This window comes from Periplaneta americana, chromosome 15, assembly GCF_040183065.1.
Source record: "Periplaneta americana isolate PAMFEO1 chromosome 15, P.americana_PAMFEO1_priV1, whole genome shotgun sequence".
Classification (NCBI taxonomy): Eukaryota; Metazoa; Arthropoda; class Insecta; order Blattodea; family Blattidae; genus Periplaneta; species Periplaneta americana.
Window position 1 is genome coordinate 133,893,383 of NC_091131.1, and position 22,670 is coordinate 133,916,052.

Sequence of the window (22,670 nt, forward strand, 5' to 3'; positions counted from 1 at the left end):
AAGTGCATTAAAACTACATATTCTCTTATTTTGTTCCATGTTTTTTGTCTTCAGATCCGGGTGTTCTAACAGGAAGTATGGAGGGACATACAGATGCTGTATGGGGACTTAGTATACACAGTCAACGTCTGCAATTACTCTCGTGCTCGGCAGATGGCACAGTCAAACTCTGGTCACCTACTAGCAAAGTTCCACTTCTTTCAACATATGTTTCTGAACAAGGTATGTTTTAGTTCATTATGAAATTCTTATTAAATATCATGCACTTTCTGATAACTTACTCTTATTCATTAGTATAATGATCCAGAGAAAATTTTGTTTGTAAATTACATTATAGCAGAATTCCAAATCTTTCTGCACAGATATGCAAACAATTTTTTGCTGTTGAGAATGAAAGGAAGGATATTTAATACAGGTACTTAAACTGCCACTTGCTGTACCAACATCCAACCTCAGGGACACATCTTAACTGTATTGCATAAAACATGTTCTGCAGGGAAATGTTTAAAAAAGAAAATATTGAAAAGATTAGCAGAAGCATGCAGTGATTTTCATTGTTTGTTGTTTAGTCAACTGTCCAAAGACAGATCTGGAGACCACAAGTGACACCAACAAGGCATCACTCGTGAGGCAACTAAGCCAGGAGATAATGGTGTAGGGTGGCCAGTTCCTTTCCCCCTCCATTGCATACATCGCCAATTAGCTACATATTACACTAATCAGATTTCAAATGTATACAAACAATTGTTCTTCCTCTGACACATATTGTCAAGTGAGATGTACTGCCTGATAATATGTACAGTTCCCCTTAAAAAGAATGAGGTGACTCTTGGTTGTCGGAAGTTAAAGTTCTACAGCGCAGTTCACTCAATATCGACATAGCCAGGAAGACACCTGGTTGTGCATGCATAGGCCTATTTCCATCCTACTCCAAAGTGCACACCAGTGCAAAATGTTATCAGTTGTCTGTGTATTTCTGGTGTAGATCTCTTGTTTTACGTCCTTGATCGTTTACCTTTAATGAAAGATTGAAATATATCATGTAACACGAAACTCATTTGCCAAAATGCAAAAACAATATTAATTTGAAATGACAAATATAGACATATGGCAAAGACAGCAAGGAACATTGTAAAGACCACGACAAGGACAAAGATCAGGACCATGGTTACATACAAGAAACACGACAAACACGACAAGGATTATGCCATGACATAGACCACCATAAGGATTAAAAGGACCAGGACCGTGGTAAGGACAAAAATCAGGACCATGATAATATACTATGACAAGAAACACGACAAGGATTACGATAAATACGACATGCACCACGATAAGGACTTTTACCAGATAAGGACTGTGGCAGAGACAACAAATACTTATTAAGGACCATAACAAAAGCAGCAAGGAGGATGATAATGACTTTTACAATGCCAACAATGACCACAATAAAGACAACATAGATTACAATAAGGGACATGTCAAAGGCAACAAGGACCGCGACAAAATAATAAGGATCACGATAAGGACCATGACAAGGAAAACAAGAACAAATATAAGAAACGCGATATGGATAAAGATAATAATTACGAATTAGACCACGATAAGAACAAGGTTCATGATGAGTCACCATAAGGATCATGACAAAGACAACAAATACCACGATAAGGACCACAACAAAGACAAGGATTACGATAAGAAAAAGACAACAATGACCATGATAAGGACTGTGACAAAGACAGCAAGGATCATTACAAGATCTACGGCAATGATCACGATAAGGACCATGACTTGGACCACGGAATAATCACCATAAGGACTTTGTCAAAGACAAGGACGATGTTAAGACCCTTGACAACAACAAAACAAAGACAAGGACCACGATAAGAATAACGACATGGATCACGACAAACACTATGATAAGTATCACGATAAAGACCATGACAAACACTACGATTAGGTTCATAAAGACTAAGACAGTGATAAGGACTATGTGAAGGAGAATACGGACCACTCTAAGAATCATGAAAAGGATAAAGACGAGGTCTACGATAAGGATCATGACATGGTCCACAACACTCACAACAAGGTTCAGGATCATAACAACCATAACATGAACCACTTTAAGGACCGCAACACTGACTACAATGACAAGGACTACAATAAGGACCAAAACCATGACAAAGACAAGGAGTAAGATAAGGGCTATTACAATGAGAACAAAGATCACGACAAAGGCAACAATGATCACAATAAAAAACATGACAAAAAGAATGGGATCACAATAAGGACTATGCCAGAGACAACAAGGACTAATCTAAGAAGCGTCACATGGATGAAGACAAGAACCACTGTAATAATCGTGACATGGGCCATGATAAGAACCATGACAAAAACAGAAAGAACGATAAGGGCCATTACAATGACAACTAGGACCACGACAAAGACAACAGTGTTCACGATAAAGAAAAATATGACAAAGGCAACAATTATCACGGTAAGAACCATGCTGGAGACAACTAGGATCAATATAAGGACGCGAAATGGACAAAGACAGAGACAACTATAAGAACCACGACATGACCACGATAAGGACCAAGGCCATGATAGGGACTATGACAAAAACAAAATCGAAAAAGGCCATTACAATGGAAACAAGCACTGTGATGAGGACCCCAACAAAGCAGAGAATAACCACAACAGAGACAACAAAGACCATGATAAAGACCATGGCAAAGACATGAAGGACTACTATAAGGACCTCGATAAGGACAAGGACCACGATAAATATCATGACATGGACCACGACAATGATTGCAATAAGACACCATGGCTTGGACAACAATAATGACACAAGTATTACGACAAAGACCATTATAGAACCACGAAACAGACGAACACAAAGACTAGAATAACAACGACCGCAGTAAGGATCAGGACATGCATCGCGATACCGATGACAATCAGGACTGCGACATGGACACAACAAGGACCATGACAAGCATTACGACAAGCACCAAGGCCACGATTAGAACCATGACAAAGACAACAAGGACCATGGTTAGGACTACAACAAAGGCAACAAGATGACGATAAGAATCACGAGAAAAACGACAAGGACTATGATAATGATAATGACATGGACAATGGAAAGCACTACAACAAGGATTACAATAACGACTACGATATGGTTCACGACTAGGAATACGAAAGAACCACGATAAGGGCCAAAACTACGATAAGTACCATGACAAATACAACAAGAATTGTTACAAGGACCACAACAAGGATAAGGACCAGAAGAAGGATCACGAAGAAGTCAGCTACATAAAGCCACGATTTCACAACATAGCTCGGGTCACAAAATATCATTGCTTCTCTGTACCAAATGGCAAATGCCTGCTGTGGGATCTAAATTCTGGACTGCTGCTAATGTCACTGTATTGTCTCGGTAGCTCATAGGAGTACAGTAGCGTGTCGGTTCCACTGTATAACCGAAATATCTCCTGTTTTTTTAACACCTTATAGTATATAGTACATAAATATTATTGACAACTTAAACATTCAAGATTTTACGATGAAAGAGTAATGGAATGGAGGAAAACTCTTTCAAGATTTTGCAAAAGATACTGCAATTCATTATTTAACAGATGCATTTAATAATTAGTATTAATATATCTAATTAGTCAATAACTGCAACAGTGCTTTTTCATTCTATCATAACATGAATAAAATCGAATGCACATTAAATTAAACACTATTGCAAACACGTAGATAAAATAGTTAAAATCAACTGAAGGGGTGAGAATGAAATAGTCCACAGCCACACTTTTAACGAAAATTGTTTTGTGCAAGTGCATTTCTTACACATATGGGAAAGCTACTAATAAAATATTTTAATAATTACTCAACAAATGACATAGCCCTAAGGACTCTAAACCTTTGGAAAATTTTGTCTGTGTGGCTTAGGAATTTTTTTAATTTCATTCTAATTGTTTATAAATGGTGTAAATGCATTCATTAGATTAACATTTATAATATTATAATTTGTAATTTTGTATTGTTTGCGATCATTAACACTTAATCTCAGCACTGTGTAAAACTCTATTTCAACGTAATTTAGAAAAAAAATCGTTGTGTAGAATAAGAATTGAACTCGCACTCTTCTATACAACATGCAGAAGTCTTAGCGTCTGAGCTATTCAAACGACATGAAAGCTTTCCTTTCTGTGCGGAGTGTCGATCTAGTCGTAAAGGTCCAATGTCGATTTAACTACACGATTTATGTATATATTTATCTATTATTTACGTCATATTACCATATTTTTTGCAGTTTTTGAAGTGAATTTCGGAACGATGCTAGTAACAAACCGAATAGCCTGAATTTAAGTAACTCAGTATTCGTTATCTCGTGTATCAGTGCTCTGGTCTCTGATCATGTGCAGTGTCTTACATCTGAGACTTAGGAATATTCAGTCATCTCATTCTTTTCTAGGGAAACTGTACATATCAGCCAGAACCTCAATCAGAAGTATGATTTTCATTAATAATTATATTTACTTCAAAGTTTTATGAGGATTATTAAATGTATACTGCTGGATTAGTGCAGGAACAAGAATATACTGAAAGAATATATATATATATATATATATATATATATATGTATTATGATGATGATGATGATGATGATGATGATATACAGCCAATTACACATTACATCCAGAAATACGGAAAAAAATAAATGAAACTTGTTGCAAAAAATAGAACCAGAAAAATTACCACATCAAATCATGAGTTATATTCCAAGATGCAAAAGAAGTTTAGGGATACCAATGAACAGATGGTGTGAAATCATAATGGGCAGACGAAGATCTAATACTTGTTTGAAGATCATAATTATTTATTTATTTGTTTTTTTATTTACTTCGAAGTGTCGTATGTTTGCACTAAGCCTATCATTGTGGTCTCAGGTAGAGTACAGTGTGCACATAACTGCTACCAAAGAGCTAGATTCAGTTTCATTAGGTGACGTAAGACTGTAGAGCAGAATTTTTTCGAGTACTTGGTTGCTCATTAATTAATTAATTTCCATACCATGATTGATAAATTATCATCATTTGATTATATCATAATAGTTTTCATGATTGAAATCACGACTCTGCTGCTTCTTTCAGTCTTTTCTTTGAATATGAACATTCCTGTCTTAACTGCAGTATACAGGATGATTCAGGAGGAATAGTAAATATTTTAGGAGGGTACTGTGAACTGTTCATATAAACATGTGTTCAATTTTTAGTGGGTGTGAAGGTATAACTGGTTGAATGTTATGCATAACAAGCCTTTCAAAAAGTATGAAGGAGCGACAAATGACTACATACTATTGATTATGTACAAAGGAATAGTACATGTCAATTTATCTGAGGGGCAGCATGGTGTAGAGAAACAACAGTTTGTAGTTTCCTTGGCTTTAAGGATGGGCATGTTCTTCCAACATGGCACAGCCCCTGTACATTTTAGCTGTCAGGTGACACATCACCTAAATCTCACATTGTCACTTGAATCGACCACCAAAGTTCCCCAGACTATACTATCGATTTTCGTCTGTGGGGAGGGGGGTACAAAAAGTAAACACAAGGACACAAGGCATGAATTGGTCACTCACATTATGAATAGAAAGAACTAAAAAGAACTTAAAAGAACTACAAGACCTCCGAAAAGCAACATGTCAACAGAGAAGAAAAGTTGTTGTTATTGTTTTCTAATGCCAGGCGTTTGACAATAAAGTCATTTGACCTCTTGCACTCCAATATTTTTCAAAGATATTATCATGGCCAGCCACTGAAGCACAGATTTTGAGGTGTTCCGAATCCATTTCTTGGTTTGAGTTGCACAATGGACAGTTAGGGGACTGATATATTCCAACTCTATGCAGGTGTTTGGCCAAACAATCATGGCCTGTTGCCAATCTAAATGCAGCTACAGACGATTTTCGTGGTAGATCAGGAGTTAACTGTGGATTTTGATGCAGAGAGTTCCATTTTTTCCCTTGGGATTGTGTTATCAAATTTTGTTTGTTGAAGTCTAAGTATGTAGATTTAATAAATCTTTTCACAGAGTAATACGTAGATTTAGTAACAGGTCTGTAGGTAGCAGTGCTGCCCTTCTTTGCTAAAGCATCCGCATTCTTGTTTCCCAGGATTCCACAATGGGATGGTATCCATTGGAATACAATTTTTTTATTGAGTGATATTAATTGAGAGAGCATTTTAGTTATGTCTGCTGTTTGAGATGAAGGTGTGTGTTTAGAGATGATTGATAGAATAGCTGCTTTGGAGTCTGACAGTATAACTGCATTTTTAAATTTATTGATGTGGCATAGAAGATTCCTGAGACTTTCACTTATTGCAATGATTTCTCCATCAAAACTTGTTGTTCCATACCCAAGAGATCTATAAAGTGAGAAGAGACAGCACGTAACACCTGCATCGACACCTTGTTCTCTGGAGAGCAAGGATCCGTCAGTGTATAAATGAAGCCAATTTTGTGGAGGGTACCTAATATTAATTGTCTCTAAAGACAATTGTGTTTACTTCTGATTTTAGTATTTCTTCTGTTAAATTTAGATTATATTCTATATTTAATAGAGTTAAAGGGTTTGATTTAATTTGTAGGTTTTCTTTTAAATTCGGGATATTGATTTTCTGTTTTAATTCTTGAACAATGGATATGAAACTTTTTTGAGTTTTCAATCTACAGAGAGGACTGTATGAATGTCAATTGTTTCCTGGTAATCTGATAAGTTTTTCATATTGAATCAGTGCTTTTTCTTCTATTGTCATTTTGATGCTGTTAATATTAGTGAGGAATCTCATAGAATCTATTGGAGTTGTTTTGATTCCACCAGTAATGAGTCTGAGAGCTTGGTTTTGAACATATTCTATGTCGTTTATGAAAGGTGAAGTAATTAAAACTTCTCCGCAGTATGTCAGCACTGGCTGTATAAACATTTTGTATGTAGTGTTGAAAGTATTCCTAGAGCATCCCCATTTCTTTCCTGCTAGTCTTTTTAGAAGGGAGAATCTTTTACGAGCTTTTTCAGAAATGTATTTCAAATGGTTGCTCCATGTTAACTTACTATCGAAAATAACTCCAAGATATTTGGATTCATAAGTCCTAGGAAGGTGTTGGCCATTGTATTGGATATTGAATTCTCTTTCTTTTTTACCAAGTGAAAATATTTGGTAGTTACTTTTGCTTAAATTGAGTGTCATCAAATTTGATGTATTGCATTCATGTAGTTGATTTAGAGCTTTAAGAGCAGAATTTTGAATTTTGTCTCTATGTCTATAAGATCTGGAAGTCCACAAAACTATATCATCTGCAAATAGTGCTGTTTTCATGTTTGATTCCTCTAATAGGGAGGGTAAGTCATTTATATAAATATTGAATAATGTTGTGCTGAGGACAGCGCCCTGAGGTAGACCTCGATATGTTTGTCTGTAACTAGAAAGTGAGTTATTGAATTTAGTGGCAATGAATCTTTGATTAAGGAATTCTGATATCCATCTGAACATATTGCTGGAGATGCCTAATTTCTGGAGTTTTAGTAATAATTTATTTCTCCAAACAGAGTCATATGCTAACTGAAAGTCAATAAATATTGCCAAGGTATCTTCTTTCTTGTTAAAACTATCTTTTATTTCTTGGCCGAGACGTATGACTTGTTCATTGGTAGAGTGTAGTTGTCAAAAGCCGGCTTGTCTTTGTGATAAAAGATTTTGGGATTCTAAATACCAAGTTAATCTGTTGGAGAAGAAAAGTACATTGAAGACTGTGGTGGAGTTTCTGAGCCATTACTTTGAACTGTTTAAATATATTGGTACAGAACCAGAAAAAAATTTGAGCCACCTGAATTTTCCTTGCGCAGTATGTTATAACTGGAACTTGGAAAATTCAGGTGGCCCAAATTTTGTTCCTGAGCCTATACTAGGTAAATAAGCAATAAATGTCACTTATCTTTCCTTCTTGCCACTTCTAAGGTTTGTTATGTATAACATTCAAACAGCTGTATCTCCAGAGCCATTTAAAAGTGGACGCATGTTTATGTGGACTTTAATTTACTCAGAATAGTCCATAATACCACTCCTTAAAATATTTACTATTCCTAAATTACCTTGTATGTTCTCTTGATTATCCTATGTGAAAGCACTATGTTATAGCTATACGAGTATAAAGTACATACATGTATTTTACTTTCTCATTAGACGAAGTATAGAGTGAAGGAATGGTGATGCTGAAAAAATCGGATTTCGAGATTTGTATGGAAATTCATCTTTTCAACGTCTCTGACATAGATAAAATGGTATTTGCTCTGCTCTTTGTCTAACTTGCTGTGCATAGTGATTTCTCCTGAATTATTGCAATATTCAATATCTACGTCATCTAAGAATGAATTTATAAAATATAATTTTGCTAAAAGAAAATAACAGCTCTTTATTTGAAAAATATAACATAAGATGGTGATTTACTCAAAATTGGCTCTAACAATTTTCTTGATTTTTTTGTACATAAGGTGAAGAGACAAATGAAATGGTATATAGACATATATGTCTCCAAAACTGAATGCTTAAGAAAATATAGAGCAAGAAGTGGCATAACAGCGATGAATTCAATGGGTAGCCCAGTGGAGGGGAGATTATTCAAAGTTCCCCTTCTCTCAAGAACTTCAGTTAAATTTATATTATTTTACTTGGATTGTAAGCCATGTAAGGCAAGTTGAACCATAAGAAACTTCCATATGAAAGACAAGTTCGAACCTCATAAGTGATTAAAAATTAAGACATCATTCACGAGGCAAGTAAGCCAGGAACCATTGCATACATTGCTGACTAGTAACAAATTACACTAATCAGACTTCAGATGCATACGAACAATTGTTCTTCCTCTGATACATATCGTCAAGCGAGATGTACTGCTTGATAAAACTGTGTGATGCAGAAGTCAGTTGACAAATGGGAAATATTACTCTAATTGGAAATACATTTGTATATAGTATGTTCACTACTGCAAATGTACTCCATTTTCTTGAAGACAGTGCCTCACTCGATCCTGACATTCTTCTGTTATGCTTAAAAGTGTTGCAGCTGGGATGTGCTGGATAACATGGGTGATCCTTTGTTTTAAGTCATCTATAGATATAGGCTGTCTGAAAAACGTGCTGTTTCACAAATCCCCATAGAAAGAAATCAAGAGATGTGAGGTCTGGTGAACGTGGAGGCAATGACTGAGATCCACCTCGTCCAACCCAGTGCACACCAAACATCCCATTTAGTTTCTAGCGAACTGTTAGAGCATAATGTGCCATAGCCCCATCTTGTTGAAATCACATTCTTATCCGTTCAGTGGCAAATCATACAGGAACTCCATTACAGTGCTGTCCAGCAATTCTCCATGCGTATGTTGGTTTACATTTCCATCGAAGAAATATGGTCTCACAACATTATCATCTAGTATTCCACACCACACAGTAACTTTTAGAGCATCAGGGTTGTTAGCTTCATGCATCCATCTTGGGTTTTATTTGAACCAGAATCATGCATTTTGTGTATGAGCATGCTATCCAGAAAGAATAAGCATTCATCACTGAACAGAACATGTTGAAGGAAGGATCGATCAGTATGCAAACACTGTATTATCCAGTTGCAATACGTTCGCCTCTTGAGTGGATTCTCTTCTTGCATTGTGTGTAAATGCTGTAATTTGTAGGAGTGAAAACGTGCAGATTTCAATATTCTGAGAACAGATTCTCTACTAATACCACTTTTCGAGCCACATTGTGCACTAACTTTATAAGGCTCACAATCATCTTCGCAGTCACGCCTGTTGAATGCTGTCCGTCATTAGCAGATTTGGGATGACCATTTCGTTTCTTGTTGAGTATACTGAAAGTTGCTTTCAATTTATGCAATAATTTGGTTACATTTTGGTATGATGGTTTTGAAATGTCAGGATGACAACGAAACTCATTTGCACCTTTCCTTGTTGTCCTGTGATTGTCTTCACAGAGCAGGACTAGCTCCACGTGCTGTTCAGGAGTCAACATGGTCTCTTCAACTTTCAATGAATATTAATATCACAACTGAAAACAATAAACAATAATGTTATCTTTTTCAACTCTTATTTAACTCAAAATAATAACTCAAAAGCTTCAAATAATAAACAAAACAAAACACAAACTAACTGTAGCATTGTTGTTCACCGTACCATAACCTGCTTCAGTTTATGTATTGTATTCCTTTTACCTATTCCACAGTCAGGAAAACTGATAAGAAGACAAAGGGTGGAGAACTCTTGTGGTACAAAAGGCAAATATATACTGCCAACCTAACAGTACAAATGAAAAAGGTCACTCAAACTATGGACATCTTGGAGGGAACATATCATTATGTTACTTAGTACAATAATTACTTCAATTTTACAATTAGTAATGTTTCCCATTTGTCAACTGACTTCTATGTCACACAGTATATGTACATACCAGCCAGAACCTCAGTCAGAGGTAACAAAACATATACAATATGATTATTAATATCACCCTAAACAATAGTGGGTTTCTACCAATCTACTGTAACCATACTCGAACTCGAAATTGGCCTCATCTTGGCAATTGTGGCTGCTAAGAATGCAGAAATAATTAAGGCAGACTTAGGAAATAGTCTACTAAGTATATATGTGTATTTTTTAATAAGTCTAGTTTAGATCGACAATTTTCTTTGTTAACAATTCTGTCTTTAATGTATCTTTATTAAAGATATTGAGTTCACATTATTAAACAAACATTTTAATTTAGTTTTTCATTTGGACAAACGTTTTTGCCTTTTAGGCGTCATCAGGTCCATTAATTGAAGTTTGATATTGAAAGCTATAGTTACATAAGTATATAGTTAATTATGAAGTCATTTCCAAACTATAAAGTTGAAGTACAAAACCTTTTAAAAACAGCAAACTCATCATTCAAATGAGCTTAAAAAACTTCAACTGTTTAGCCTGCAGCGCCATCTAAAGTTAAAAAATTCAATTACACTTTCGGTTGTTTTAAACGAATCTGGAATATGGATCAAAGTGACTTCAATTACAATGAAGACAACTCACTTTTACTATTAGACTCATGGGGTGGTCACATAGATGAAAAGGTTTTGCATGATGCAACTCTTGATAAAAACATCACTCTAAAGATTATACCGCCAAAGACAACCTGTTATTTGCAGCTTCTGGACGTGTGGTTTTTCCTCCAGTATAAGGTTTATTTCAGAAGACTGACAGACTTTGCAAGACTTCGATTAGATCAAAATCAGCAAAAATTTTATGACAGACTCTTCAACTTCATGCTGCATTTCGTCATTTATAATCAATTATATTCATCAGTATACCAACCTATGATTCTGTATGCATGGCAAGCAGCTGGCTATGAAATGGGAAAGAAGGTCTCATTCAGAAATGTAATAGATGTTCCGTTTCAATATGGAATGCTCGAGTGCCAGTGGAAAAACACTGATGATGTGAATGTGTTAACTATACAATTGTAACATGTTGCCATTGCTCACCATGCTACTGTTTTGATCATTTTGTTAACAATCTTCACCTGCACAATTAGGAATATATACACAGTGGGCCAAAAAAAAAGGCACAAAATTGAAATGGTCATATTCCAGTAGCTAATGATTTCACTTGAAAGTTTATTTCACAAGCAAATTTCAAAGTCCTTGTGGACCGGGAAAGTACTGTAATTCACTCAGGGACAAAAAAAACCGGACACTTCTATATTTGCTTGTATTTTGTTGCCAATTATTTCAGAATGAAACAAAACCCATTTAAACAAAATAATGTTTCATTTAGCACCTTATACGGCAACATTTGAAAAAAAAATCTCTGATGAGAAAATTTACAAAAAATTACAAAGGGCGTATAACTATGGCATCATTTGGTCTAACTGTTTTTTTCATTTTATGGTGCCTTAAACATTAAAAACTCTTTTTAGTAAAGGGTATTACCCCCTCTGGCTTGAATAACTGCATCCATACGTCTTGGCATGCTCTGAATTTGGTTAGCAATGTCTTCTTGAGGAATAAGTCCCCATTCTTCGCCAAGTGCTCGCCTCAACTCTTGTAACGATTCTGGTCTCGGTCGTCTATTCTTAACACGCCGTCCCAGCATGTTCCACACGTGTTAAATTGGGTTCATGTCTGAACTCCTTGCTGGCCATGGAAGAACATGGATTCCCACTTCTTGGAGATAATCTCCGACCGCATGGGCAATATGCGGCCGTGCATTAGGATACATTAAAACAAAATTATCGTCTACAAATTGGCCAAATGGCACAACATGATCAGCCAAACATTCATTTATGTACCTATCAGCTGTTAGTCTTCCATTTTCAACAAAAACCAACTCTGTATGAGCATTCGTACACACTCCTGCCCAAACCATCACTCCACCACCTCCATACGGCACATTTTCGGAAATGCAACACTGTGAAAATCGTTCTCCCCTCCTTCTCCAAACTCTTTCACGTCCATCAGGTGAGCACAGATTAAAACGGGACTCATCGGTGAGCAGAACACAGCTCCACTGTCCATTTCTCCAATCCCTGTGATCATTTGCAAAACACAGTTGTTCAACTCGATGAATCCTGAGAAGTCTGGGACCAGTTGCAGGTCCACTTGATATCAGTCCACTTGCTTTTAACCTCCTTCTAACTGTTTTGGCCGAAATTGGGCGTCCATGCATGTTAACAAATTGCTGGGCTACACTAGTAGCTGGCAGGTTGCTCTCCCTAAGAACTCTCAACACCATATACCTGTCGTCATTTGGATTTGTAGCTCTTGGACGACCCGAACCTGGTCTTCTGGTATATTCTAGGGTCTCTCTATACCGTTTTATGGCATCATGGGTTGTGCTTCTAGCCATATTCATAACATTTGCAATGTAACGTACACTGTGTCCATCATCGTAAAGGGCTACAGCTCGAGCCACATCTTCAGGTCGCATCTTGTTTTAAGACAAATGTTACAACCCCACTTAAACTCAGAAAATGTAAAAATAAAGAAATAACGAATGATAACGATAATGAAGCATAAAATGGTTGAGACAAAATTGTTATAGCTGAGACTCCGAAAGCAAAATTGGAATATTTGGTTGTAATGGCTTGTTTATAAAACAAAAAACAATCAACAATGTATACACGTCTCTATAACAACATATGGCTACCATAATATTGTATGAGAAGATAATGTTTTGCAAAATACCAGCAAATATTAAAGTGTCCGGTTTTTTTTTGTCCCTGAGTGTATTTAATTTTTTATCATTTATTAAACATTTTTTATTTTTTGTAAGACAGTGCAAAATCAACCATTTATGCTCTCATCAATTGTTTTCTTCCATTTTGAGTTCTCATTTTGTGAATAATGGGTCGCTTAACGAACGAAGACAAGATTTTCATTAAACATTTGCAACAATATGATAATTTATCTGCCCGTCAAATTGTATGGTCTACTTCAAGTGTACAACGATTGATTAGGAAGATACGGACATGATGTCCCTCCTGAGAGATTATTGCGTGAAAGATTGCATTCCTTAGATTCTCTGATGGTTTCCGCTGGAGTTTCAAACGAGATCTTAATCCTATGAACTATTTTATATGGAGTCAACTACAAAAAGCAGTTTACTACAAAACAAGAATTCGTAATATTGAACATTTAAGACAACGCCGTCTTGAATGTTGTAACCGGCTTGATCAAAGACAGATATCCAGTGCTATTGGATAGTGGAGAAGACGTCTACAAATGGTTGTGTGGCCAAATGGCAGTCACATAGAGCATCATTTTTAATTTTGATTATTTGAAAGATAATTAATTATTATTAATTTTACCAACATTCAGTTTCTGAATTTTGAAGTAATAAATTGTCTTCAAAAGCCACATTTTTCGCATCACTGTGTATTGACCTCCATAAGATTTTAATTGAGCCTTGAAAAAACATAATAAAATGTCCTGCTCATCTTTAAAGTCTACTCTTTCCAACAGTGTATTCATTATAAATTAATGTTATGTATTTCCGAAAAGAGAGAATTTCAAATTTTGTACCGTGTTTTTTTTTTTTTTTTTTTTTTTTTGGCCCACTGTATAGTATATATTTTTCTCATTATTCATTTTCGTGTCCATTAAGAACATTTTCGCAATAGTATTTCCCTTCTAAACAAACCAAAAGTGTCCTCGAATTTTTTTAAGTTAGATGGCACTACAGGCTAAACAGTTGACTTGACATTGGGAAAACTATCACCACGAGACTCACCTCCTTCAAGTTAGTAAGATGAGCCAGGTTTAATCTGTGTTTGAGTGTTCAGAGCTGAAGGGATCCCTTGTCAGTGAAGGAAGAAGAAGAAAGCAGCTACCAGGGTTCTTCAGTAGTGAGATGTAGTTGTTCATTATTTTTTTAAATACACAGAGAAAAAAAGGAAAGGCTCTCTTTGAATCACCTTTATACAGGAAAATATGCTCATTCCTGAAGGATCCAACAATTAAAGTTGAACTGTACTTTATTGTTTCCTCAGCTAACCTATTCACCAAGGTTTTCTAACCTCGATGAACCATTTGTTCACATTCTGTCAATCAAACTTAAGAAGCTTGTGTGTGCATTGATTGAATGAGTACGTATTCCATCAGTATACAAGAGACACTGCACTGATTTTAGGTTTTGAGGTCGAACCCTTACAAAAATAAAATCTTCTACTGCTTGAGAAGCTGAAATTTGACACTTGTACTGAGTTAGATGTTAAGAAAATGTGGATGATTTTCTGAAAGCATCTCAAAACCATTTTGTTGTTTGCTACAAACACCACATTACCAAAACTCCAGTGTCATCAGAGCTAGTGAAGTAATTTGCGTGTTTGCCACTGTAAAATATTCTACTGAAGAAAATTTTCGAAGATATTGTAGCCATTGCTGAGGAGATGCCAGTATCCGTTCCTCAGCATTTATTGCTTGATAAATGGAGATATGTGCAGGTTAAGTGTGGTTTGCCAAAAGAATTCAGAATTGAATCTTACTGGAGCCATATCTTCAGTCCCCAGAATCCTAATGGCAGTCTGACTTTTCCAAACATTTGCAGCATTGTGAAGCTAGTACTCATTCTGTTTCATGGTAGCAATGTTGACATAGAAAAGAGATTTTCTGTTGCTGGGTGAGCTTTTAAAGAAGACCATACTTCAATGACAGAGAGAGGACTCTTAATGTCATTATGACTGTAAAGGATGTCATAAGATTTTACCTCTTCAGGTTCCTATCTCTGAGAAATCAAGTGCAAGTGCAAGAATGCCCTACATGAAAGCAACACATGCTTAGAAGATAAGAAAAAAAAGCAGGAGAGTGTAAAGGAAGGTAAAAGAAAGGAAAAGAAGAAATACATCTCAGAGGATTAAAAAGAATTTCAGAATGATAGATATGACATAAGCAGATGAACAGAAGACTCTTAACATTCTAGAAGAAGAAAGAAAAGAAAAGCGAGAAATTAAAGGAAAATATTGAAAAGAATGAGACCCATGAACTGCAGCTGACACAAAGTATGTTGTAAGGGGTACAGTGTATTCAAAAAGAACAAGAGGAGGAGCAGGAAAAATTGAATGCACGTAAAAAAAAAGTATGGAAGAGAACTTCATCTTTAATATGGTTTTACAATTACGCGTAAATTTTTTTTTTTACACGACACTTAATTATTCATAAAAACGCGTATAATACGTTAAAAAAAATAGAAGAATGAAAAGAAAACATGGTTTTTGCAGTGTACTATGTAGGACAGAAAAAAAAAAGGCTTTAAAAATAAACCTTCCCTTCAGAATTTTGATGTGCTCTTAACCTTTACTGAACCATTACAAACTGCCACATCTACATCATAATTATGTAAGAATTACGATTCACGTGCGTGCACACATCATAGTCTGTGTTTTAATCATAACCTTCACATTCACACAGGAAAAGCCCTTTCTATTTCTTAATGTGTTCGACAAATAAAGTTAGAATGACAAGATGATGAGTTGTCAGAAGTTGCTTTGAAGTTATTTAACAACTCAATAGCTTCAGTCCAACTTGAAAGACTTTTCTCTAATCTTGTCCATAACATCACAAGAAACCGGCTCAGCTTCGAACATTCCAAGAAATTGCTTCAAATATATTATTATTATTATTATTATTATTATTATTATTATTATTATTATTATTATTATTATTATTATTATTAAGTTCTAAGACCATACCAGTGATGAATGTTAAAGTGTGATTAAGGGTGTGTGACAGGGACATGGCATTCATGTAACCAGTGTTACTGGTGGTAGCACTAAAAAAAATACAATATTGAAGCTTTTAGTGCTTATAATAATTCATTAACATTACTTTAATAGGCCTATAATACAAAAAACAGTATTTTCGCTGGTCACTTATTCAATAGAATAGACTGTGTGAGACACTGCAACATCAATGCAACATTGTTACCTGCAAAGGACAGTGTAACAAGTACATTTAATCAAAGGTTCCGGGTTCGATGCCCGGCCCTGGAACAATTTTTCCCTCGAAATTATTCAAATTAACTTTACAGGGAGTTATACCTGGAAGCTTGATTTGCAATGTAACAAGTAACTCGATAGAGGACGTTGAACCCTCGCAGATAGTGCTGCTGAAAACAGAGTTAAAGTAACGCCTACTAAGGGGCCCTGTTTCCGCTCGGCTTGACAGTAAAAGCACATGCTCAGCAAAGACCGGGGAATCTTAAATGTAACTCCTACTTAGTGGCCCTTTTTACACACTGATATTGTGAGCTTGCCGGTTGAGAAAAATGATACCTTCTTCGTGTTTTCGTATGATGATTTAGTGACAAAATGTGATAGTTCCTTCGTTTTTTTTTTTAGTGACAAAATATAGTTTCTTCGTATTTTCTTGTGGTGGCAAAGTGATATTAATAATGGCATCGAATTCCATAGAACCATTATCAGTGTCTAGTTCTTCTTCTAGTAAGCCTAACTGAAGTCCACACCTGTGGAGTAACGGTCAGCGCATCTGGCCGCGAAACCAGGTGGCCTGGGTTCGATTCCCGGTCGGGGCAAGTTACCTGGTTGGAGCAGGTTTTTTCCGGGGTTTTCCCTCAACCCAATACGAGCAAATGCTGGGTAATTTACGGTGCTGGACCCCGGACTCATTTCACCGGCATTATCACCTTCATTTCATTCAGACGCTAAATAACCAGAGATGTTGATACAGCGTTGTAAAATAACCTAACTGAATGTAATTGTGCGATCGAGAATCTTTTAAAACAATCTTTTGGTTTGCGTTATTTTGTGGAAAAGACTGCAATTGTTAATGAAGGTAGGCCCATACCTGTTATGAACAATTTAAAATCAAAAGCGTCGGGTGGATATGATAGATATTTTTATGTCTCATTGTACATAGGTTACCCTAGTTATGTGGATGTACAAGATTATCTAAACTTTTCTATTGGCCGTGTCTTCTGTTTTCGTCTCAAAAAAATGCATAGACAAAAAATGGCATTGAGAATATGGACACTTTCAGAATTGTTTGTGGACGTCATGAAATTTCAAAGCAGCATATTGCCGCAACATGTTCCTTGGCTATATCTGGCAATACTAGAATTGATTTTTCATTAAGCGAAGCATTTAAAATTTCAGTTGAAAAACATAATGAAATTATTAAAGAAATAGATACATTATGGGACGTCTAATAAGTGCTACATGCTTCTTAGCACAGCAAGAACTGTCATTCAGAGGAAACAATGAGTCCAATGGTTCTAATAACAAAGGAAATTACATAGAACTGTTGCATTTACTTGTAGAAAGTGACGACAAATTATACAATCATTTACAAACTGCTACTGTCTTTTCTGGAACATCAAATGACATTCAGAATGATTTAATTGACTGCATATCTCGCTGTATGATACAGAAATAAAAAAAGAAATTGAGAGTTGTAGTTTTGTTGCTATTATCATGAATGAGACGACTGACATTTCAAATAAATCCCAATTGTCTACCGTTTTCCGGTACATCAACGCAAATGGAAATATTGAGGAAAGATTTGTAGGTTTCTCGGATGTAAGTAATGCCCGCACTGCAGTTTGACTGGCCCAAACTTTATTCGACCACGTAGAAAAATTTCAGTTCAGTGAAAAGTTGATCACACAAACATATGATGGGGCCCCAGTCATGTCTGGTGAACATGGAGGCCTAGAGGCTCTTGTGAAGAATAAATATGGACGAGTAATATTTGTCCATTGTTGTGCACACAGACTAAGTTTAGTTTTAGAAAAGTCAGTGGACTGTATTAAAGAGTGTAAGATATTTTTTCAGATAGTGTCAAGGCTTTCTTCATTTTTCACAGAATCATCAAAAAGAACAAAGGCTCATGATTGACAGTCAGAAGACGTGTCCCTACGACGTCTATTACAAGATGAAATTACAAATCAAGGATGATTGATGTTATCTTCAATTTCAAAGATGAATTATCAGGGCTTTTTAAGTCGATGATAGAAGACTGTCACAAATGGGATAGTGAAACACGAGCGTGTGCAGCAGGTTACTACCAGAGTTTTCAAAGCTTTAATTTTGAATTTTTGCTAAAGATTCTTTCTGCAGTTCTTCCGAAAGCTGAAATTTTGTTTGGCATTTTGCAGAAGAAAATATATGATGTGGTCTACTGCAAACAGAAAATAGGTGATTTTGTAGTCGATCTCACAAATATTCGTGATGGTTTTGACACTATTTGGTCTAAGATGGAAAGATCGTGTGAAAATTTGGAGACCCTGCACTTGAAGAAAGTGAGACGTGATCACATTGATGAAGAGAATAAAACTTCCTTCCAGCGGCTATTCTATGAAATCATTGACACATTGAAATGCCAAATGATAGCCAAATTTTCAGACATTGACAAACTGGAATTCCTAGCATTGCTTAATTCTGAGAGGTATATGAACTTCACAGAAGTGTTTCTGGAAAAACCCTTTCGGATCTTGATGCAAAACTATGGGTTATTCTTTAATATGATGCAATTGAAAAATGAACTTCTTCTCCCGAATGTGCTAACAAGTCTGTGTATGAGTTAGGTTTGAACTTGCATGCCATTGGTTTCACAGAAACTCTACCGGAAGTTACCATACTCTGTAACATGAAAAGAAGACCGACGTTCAATGACTTTGTCATAGATCTCTTCTTACAGAAGAATCGAACTTCAATACAAGTAGTCTACAATATCACAGTACCGGTGAGTCTAAATAAAGTGCTAATGTTGTGGTCAGGCTAAGTTGTATTGATTAATGATGGGTAACACCCATGTAATACGCCATGTCACTGGTGTGTGAGAATGATAATTATAAACATTTAAAGAGTGTAACACTATAACATTTTTTCAGTGGAAAGTAAAATAATGACAAAGTGTTAACGAGTGATATTTTTCAGTATTGCAAGTAAAATCATTTACATTAGATAGTTGAGCATTCTGTTCAATCAGCAGTCTTTTTCTTTTCGGTATAACAATCGAATTTGTTTCTTTTCTACAGTTACGTATATAATTATGAAAATACACTAGAGGAATTTTAAGCGGTTACTAACACTTTCAAACCCAATCCAAATAACTTTTAATTTTATAAGTACTAGTGCAAGAAGTAGATATTACTAGAAAAAAAAAAAAGAACAGATGCATCCTTTTTTATCTGTTACTATGTGGTTATCCATATAGGTAAGTTTCTGTAAGATGCGTTTCCAATTCACTGTAGGCTAAAGCAAGGAGATGCACTATCACCTTTACTTTTTAACTTTGCCCTAGAGTATGCCATTAGGAAAGTCCAGAATAACAGAGAGGGTTTGGAATTGAACGGGTTACATCAGTTGCTTGTCTATGCAGATGACGTGAATATGTTAGGAGAAAATCCACAAATGATTAGGGAAAACACTTGAATTTTACTTGAAGCAAGTAAAGAGATAGGTTTGGAAGTAAATCCCGAAAAGACAAAGTATATGATTATGTCTCGTGATGAGAATATTGTACGAAATGGAAATATAAAAATTGGAAATTTATCCTTTGAAGAGGTGGAAAAATTAAAATACCTGGGAGCAACAGTAACAAATATAAATGATACTCGGGAGGAAATTAAACGCAGAATGAATATGGGAAATGCCTGTTATTATTCGGTTGAGAAGCTTTTATCATCCAGTCTGCTGTCAAAAAATCTGAAAGTTAGAATTTATAAAACAGTTATATTACCGGTTGTTCTTTATGGTTGTGAAACTTGGACTCTCACTTTGAGAGAGGAACATAGGTTAAGGGTGTTTGAGAATAAGGTCCTTAGGAAAATATTTGGGGCTAAGAGGGATGAAGTTACAGGAGAATGGAGAAAGTTACACAACACAGAACTGCACGCATTGTATTCTTCACCTGACATAATTAGGAACATTAAATCCAGACGTTTGAGATGGGCAGGGCATGTAGCATGTATGGGCGAATCCAGAAATGCATATAGAGTGTTAGTTGGGAGGCCGGAGGGAAAAAGACCTTTGGGGAGGCCGAGACATAGATGGGAAAATAATATTAAAGTGGATTTGAGGGAGGTGGGATATGATGATAGAGACTGAATTGATCTTGCTTAGGATAGGGACCTGTGGCGGGCTTATGTGAGGGCGGCAATGAACCTCCGGGTTCCTTAAAAGCCAGTAAGTAGTAATAGTAGTAGTAGGAATATGTTGTTGTATAAACAGTGTTTATACAACAATGTTTCCATGCTGAAAATATTAAGAAAATTGAAGTTTGTAATATAATGAAAGTAGTTTTTATGTTATTAATAGTTTTTTACATCTGATGCAGGTAAATTACTAGTAAATTATCTGTAATTTACGCACATAACGAGTAAATTACCTTGCCAACCCTGATCTTTATCACATAATTTTTAAAAAGAACTGAAAATCTTGTCAAAGTTTATGGTGACTACTCTTTAATTTCTAATAAAATATTACTGTACTGAGTGTTTTAGCTGTATGAATAGGATAATGAAGAAACTGAAAAACAGTTTGGGACAAGATATTTTCCCATCTAGTATAACAGTGCTAATTGAAGGATATGATGAACCTTCAGGAACATTCATCAGTCAGGTTATTAATAGTTATGCTGTAAAAAAGCTGAGTTGCTTTTGTATAATTTAAGTGTATAACATTGAGTACCGTACAACATGCTACTATTTTACTTAGTTTTTGAATTGAAATAATGAAATAGTGTACCCTCAGCAAATTATGGTTTGTCTATCAGAGGTACAGTGTGTATGTCATGTTTAACTGCTTCTGGTCACAGTGATGCTAGTGTGTGTAAAAATGTAACATAGGCCTATTATTTCTCTGAATTAAGTAAAGCTTGATGGATCATCAAAATAGTGTATAATGATAATTTAGAATACAACAAAGTTTCATGTAAGTCCAGTCTGTATCAGGCTTGCATTGCTGTCCCTTATTACAAGTGGAAATATTATACAGAAAAAGAACCTTACATTTTTATTTCCCTTTACTGAAATGGTTATTTTGGCATAAATGCATTGAAGTGATGGGAGGCTTGTGAGTTTTCAAGGGGAAACTTAACCATTGGACATTGGTTGCGTATACTTCATTTGGCATAAGATTATGTATTAGTCATTGTGTAAAATCCAAGAAATGGTGCTATTCACATGGAGCTGATTTCTTTCAGTTTAGCTATTAGTTTCAACTAGTTAAAGAAATTTTTTTCCCTATTATATGTATATGCCATTATCGTCTTTCATTTCTATCTTGCACGACATTCCTTAAGCTAGGAAATATATAAGCTTGTGATTGACACTACATGGGCAAGCTCATATGTGTGGAGGCTGATCGTTATCTTGTCCAATAACAATTCATGACCCATGGTGACGTGATTTCGCCCATGCAGTGTGAATCACAATCTTATATACTTTCTAGTATAGGCCTTCTCAGATATTTCCTTTCTTGTGCAACATACATCATTATCATCATCATCATCATCATCATCATCATCATCTCCTTTGGCACTTGAATGTAGTTGACTATCCCAAGAAAATTTGTAGCCATTTCACTGTTACGTTTGCTGCCACAAAAATGCCTCTAGACAAACAAATCTATACCATTTCCTCTATAATTGATGGAACAGCTAATCATTGTCATTTGGTACCCAGAGTCTCATCTGTAAGAGTAAGTAGTGAGAAGAATCTTTCTTTCTACTTGAAGACATACAGGGTGTTTCAAAAATACGGGGCATAATTTCAGTTATGTATTTCCCACATGTAGACAATCAAAATAGTTCATTACAACATGTGTCCGGAAATGCTTTATTTCCGAGTTATGGCCTTCACAACATTGAAATTCACCGGAACGTTTTTCTTTCCGCAGGTCGTTGCCGTCAAAGGAGACATTAAGAGGGCACTCTGACAGTTCATTCCAAGGCGAAGGTTACATTCAGCGTTGTGTAGGTGTTAGACTGTGCGACATGTATTCAAATCAAGAGTTGGCAGAGATACCCTTCATGTACGGTAAGGTGGACGGCAATGCTGCGCGGGCTCGTTGTTTGTACCAGGAGAGGTACCCA

General features: G+C 35.8%; 1 protein-coding gene across 1 annotated transcript in view; it reads left to right on the top strand.

The window, feature by feature from the left end:
- The window catches only part of Cka (Connector of kinase to AP-1), a 169,749-nt gene that overhangs the window by 126,928 nt on the left and 20,151 nt on the right, over nt 1–22,670 (top strand). The window contains exon 10 of the mRNA XM_069848173.1: nt 55–222. Coding sequence (XP_069704274.1) covers nt 55–222 — 168 coding nt within the window. The remainder of the gene's footprint in view (nt 1–54; nt 223–22,670) is intronic.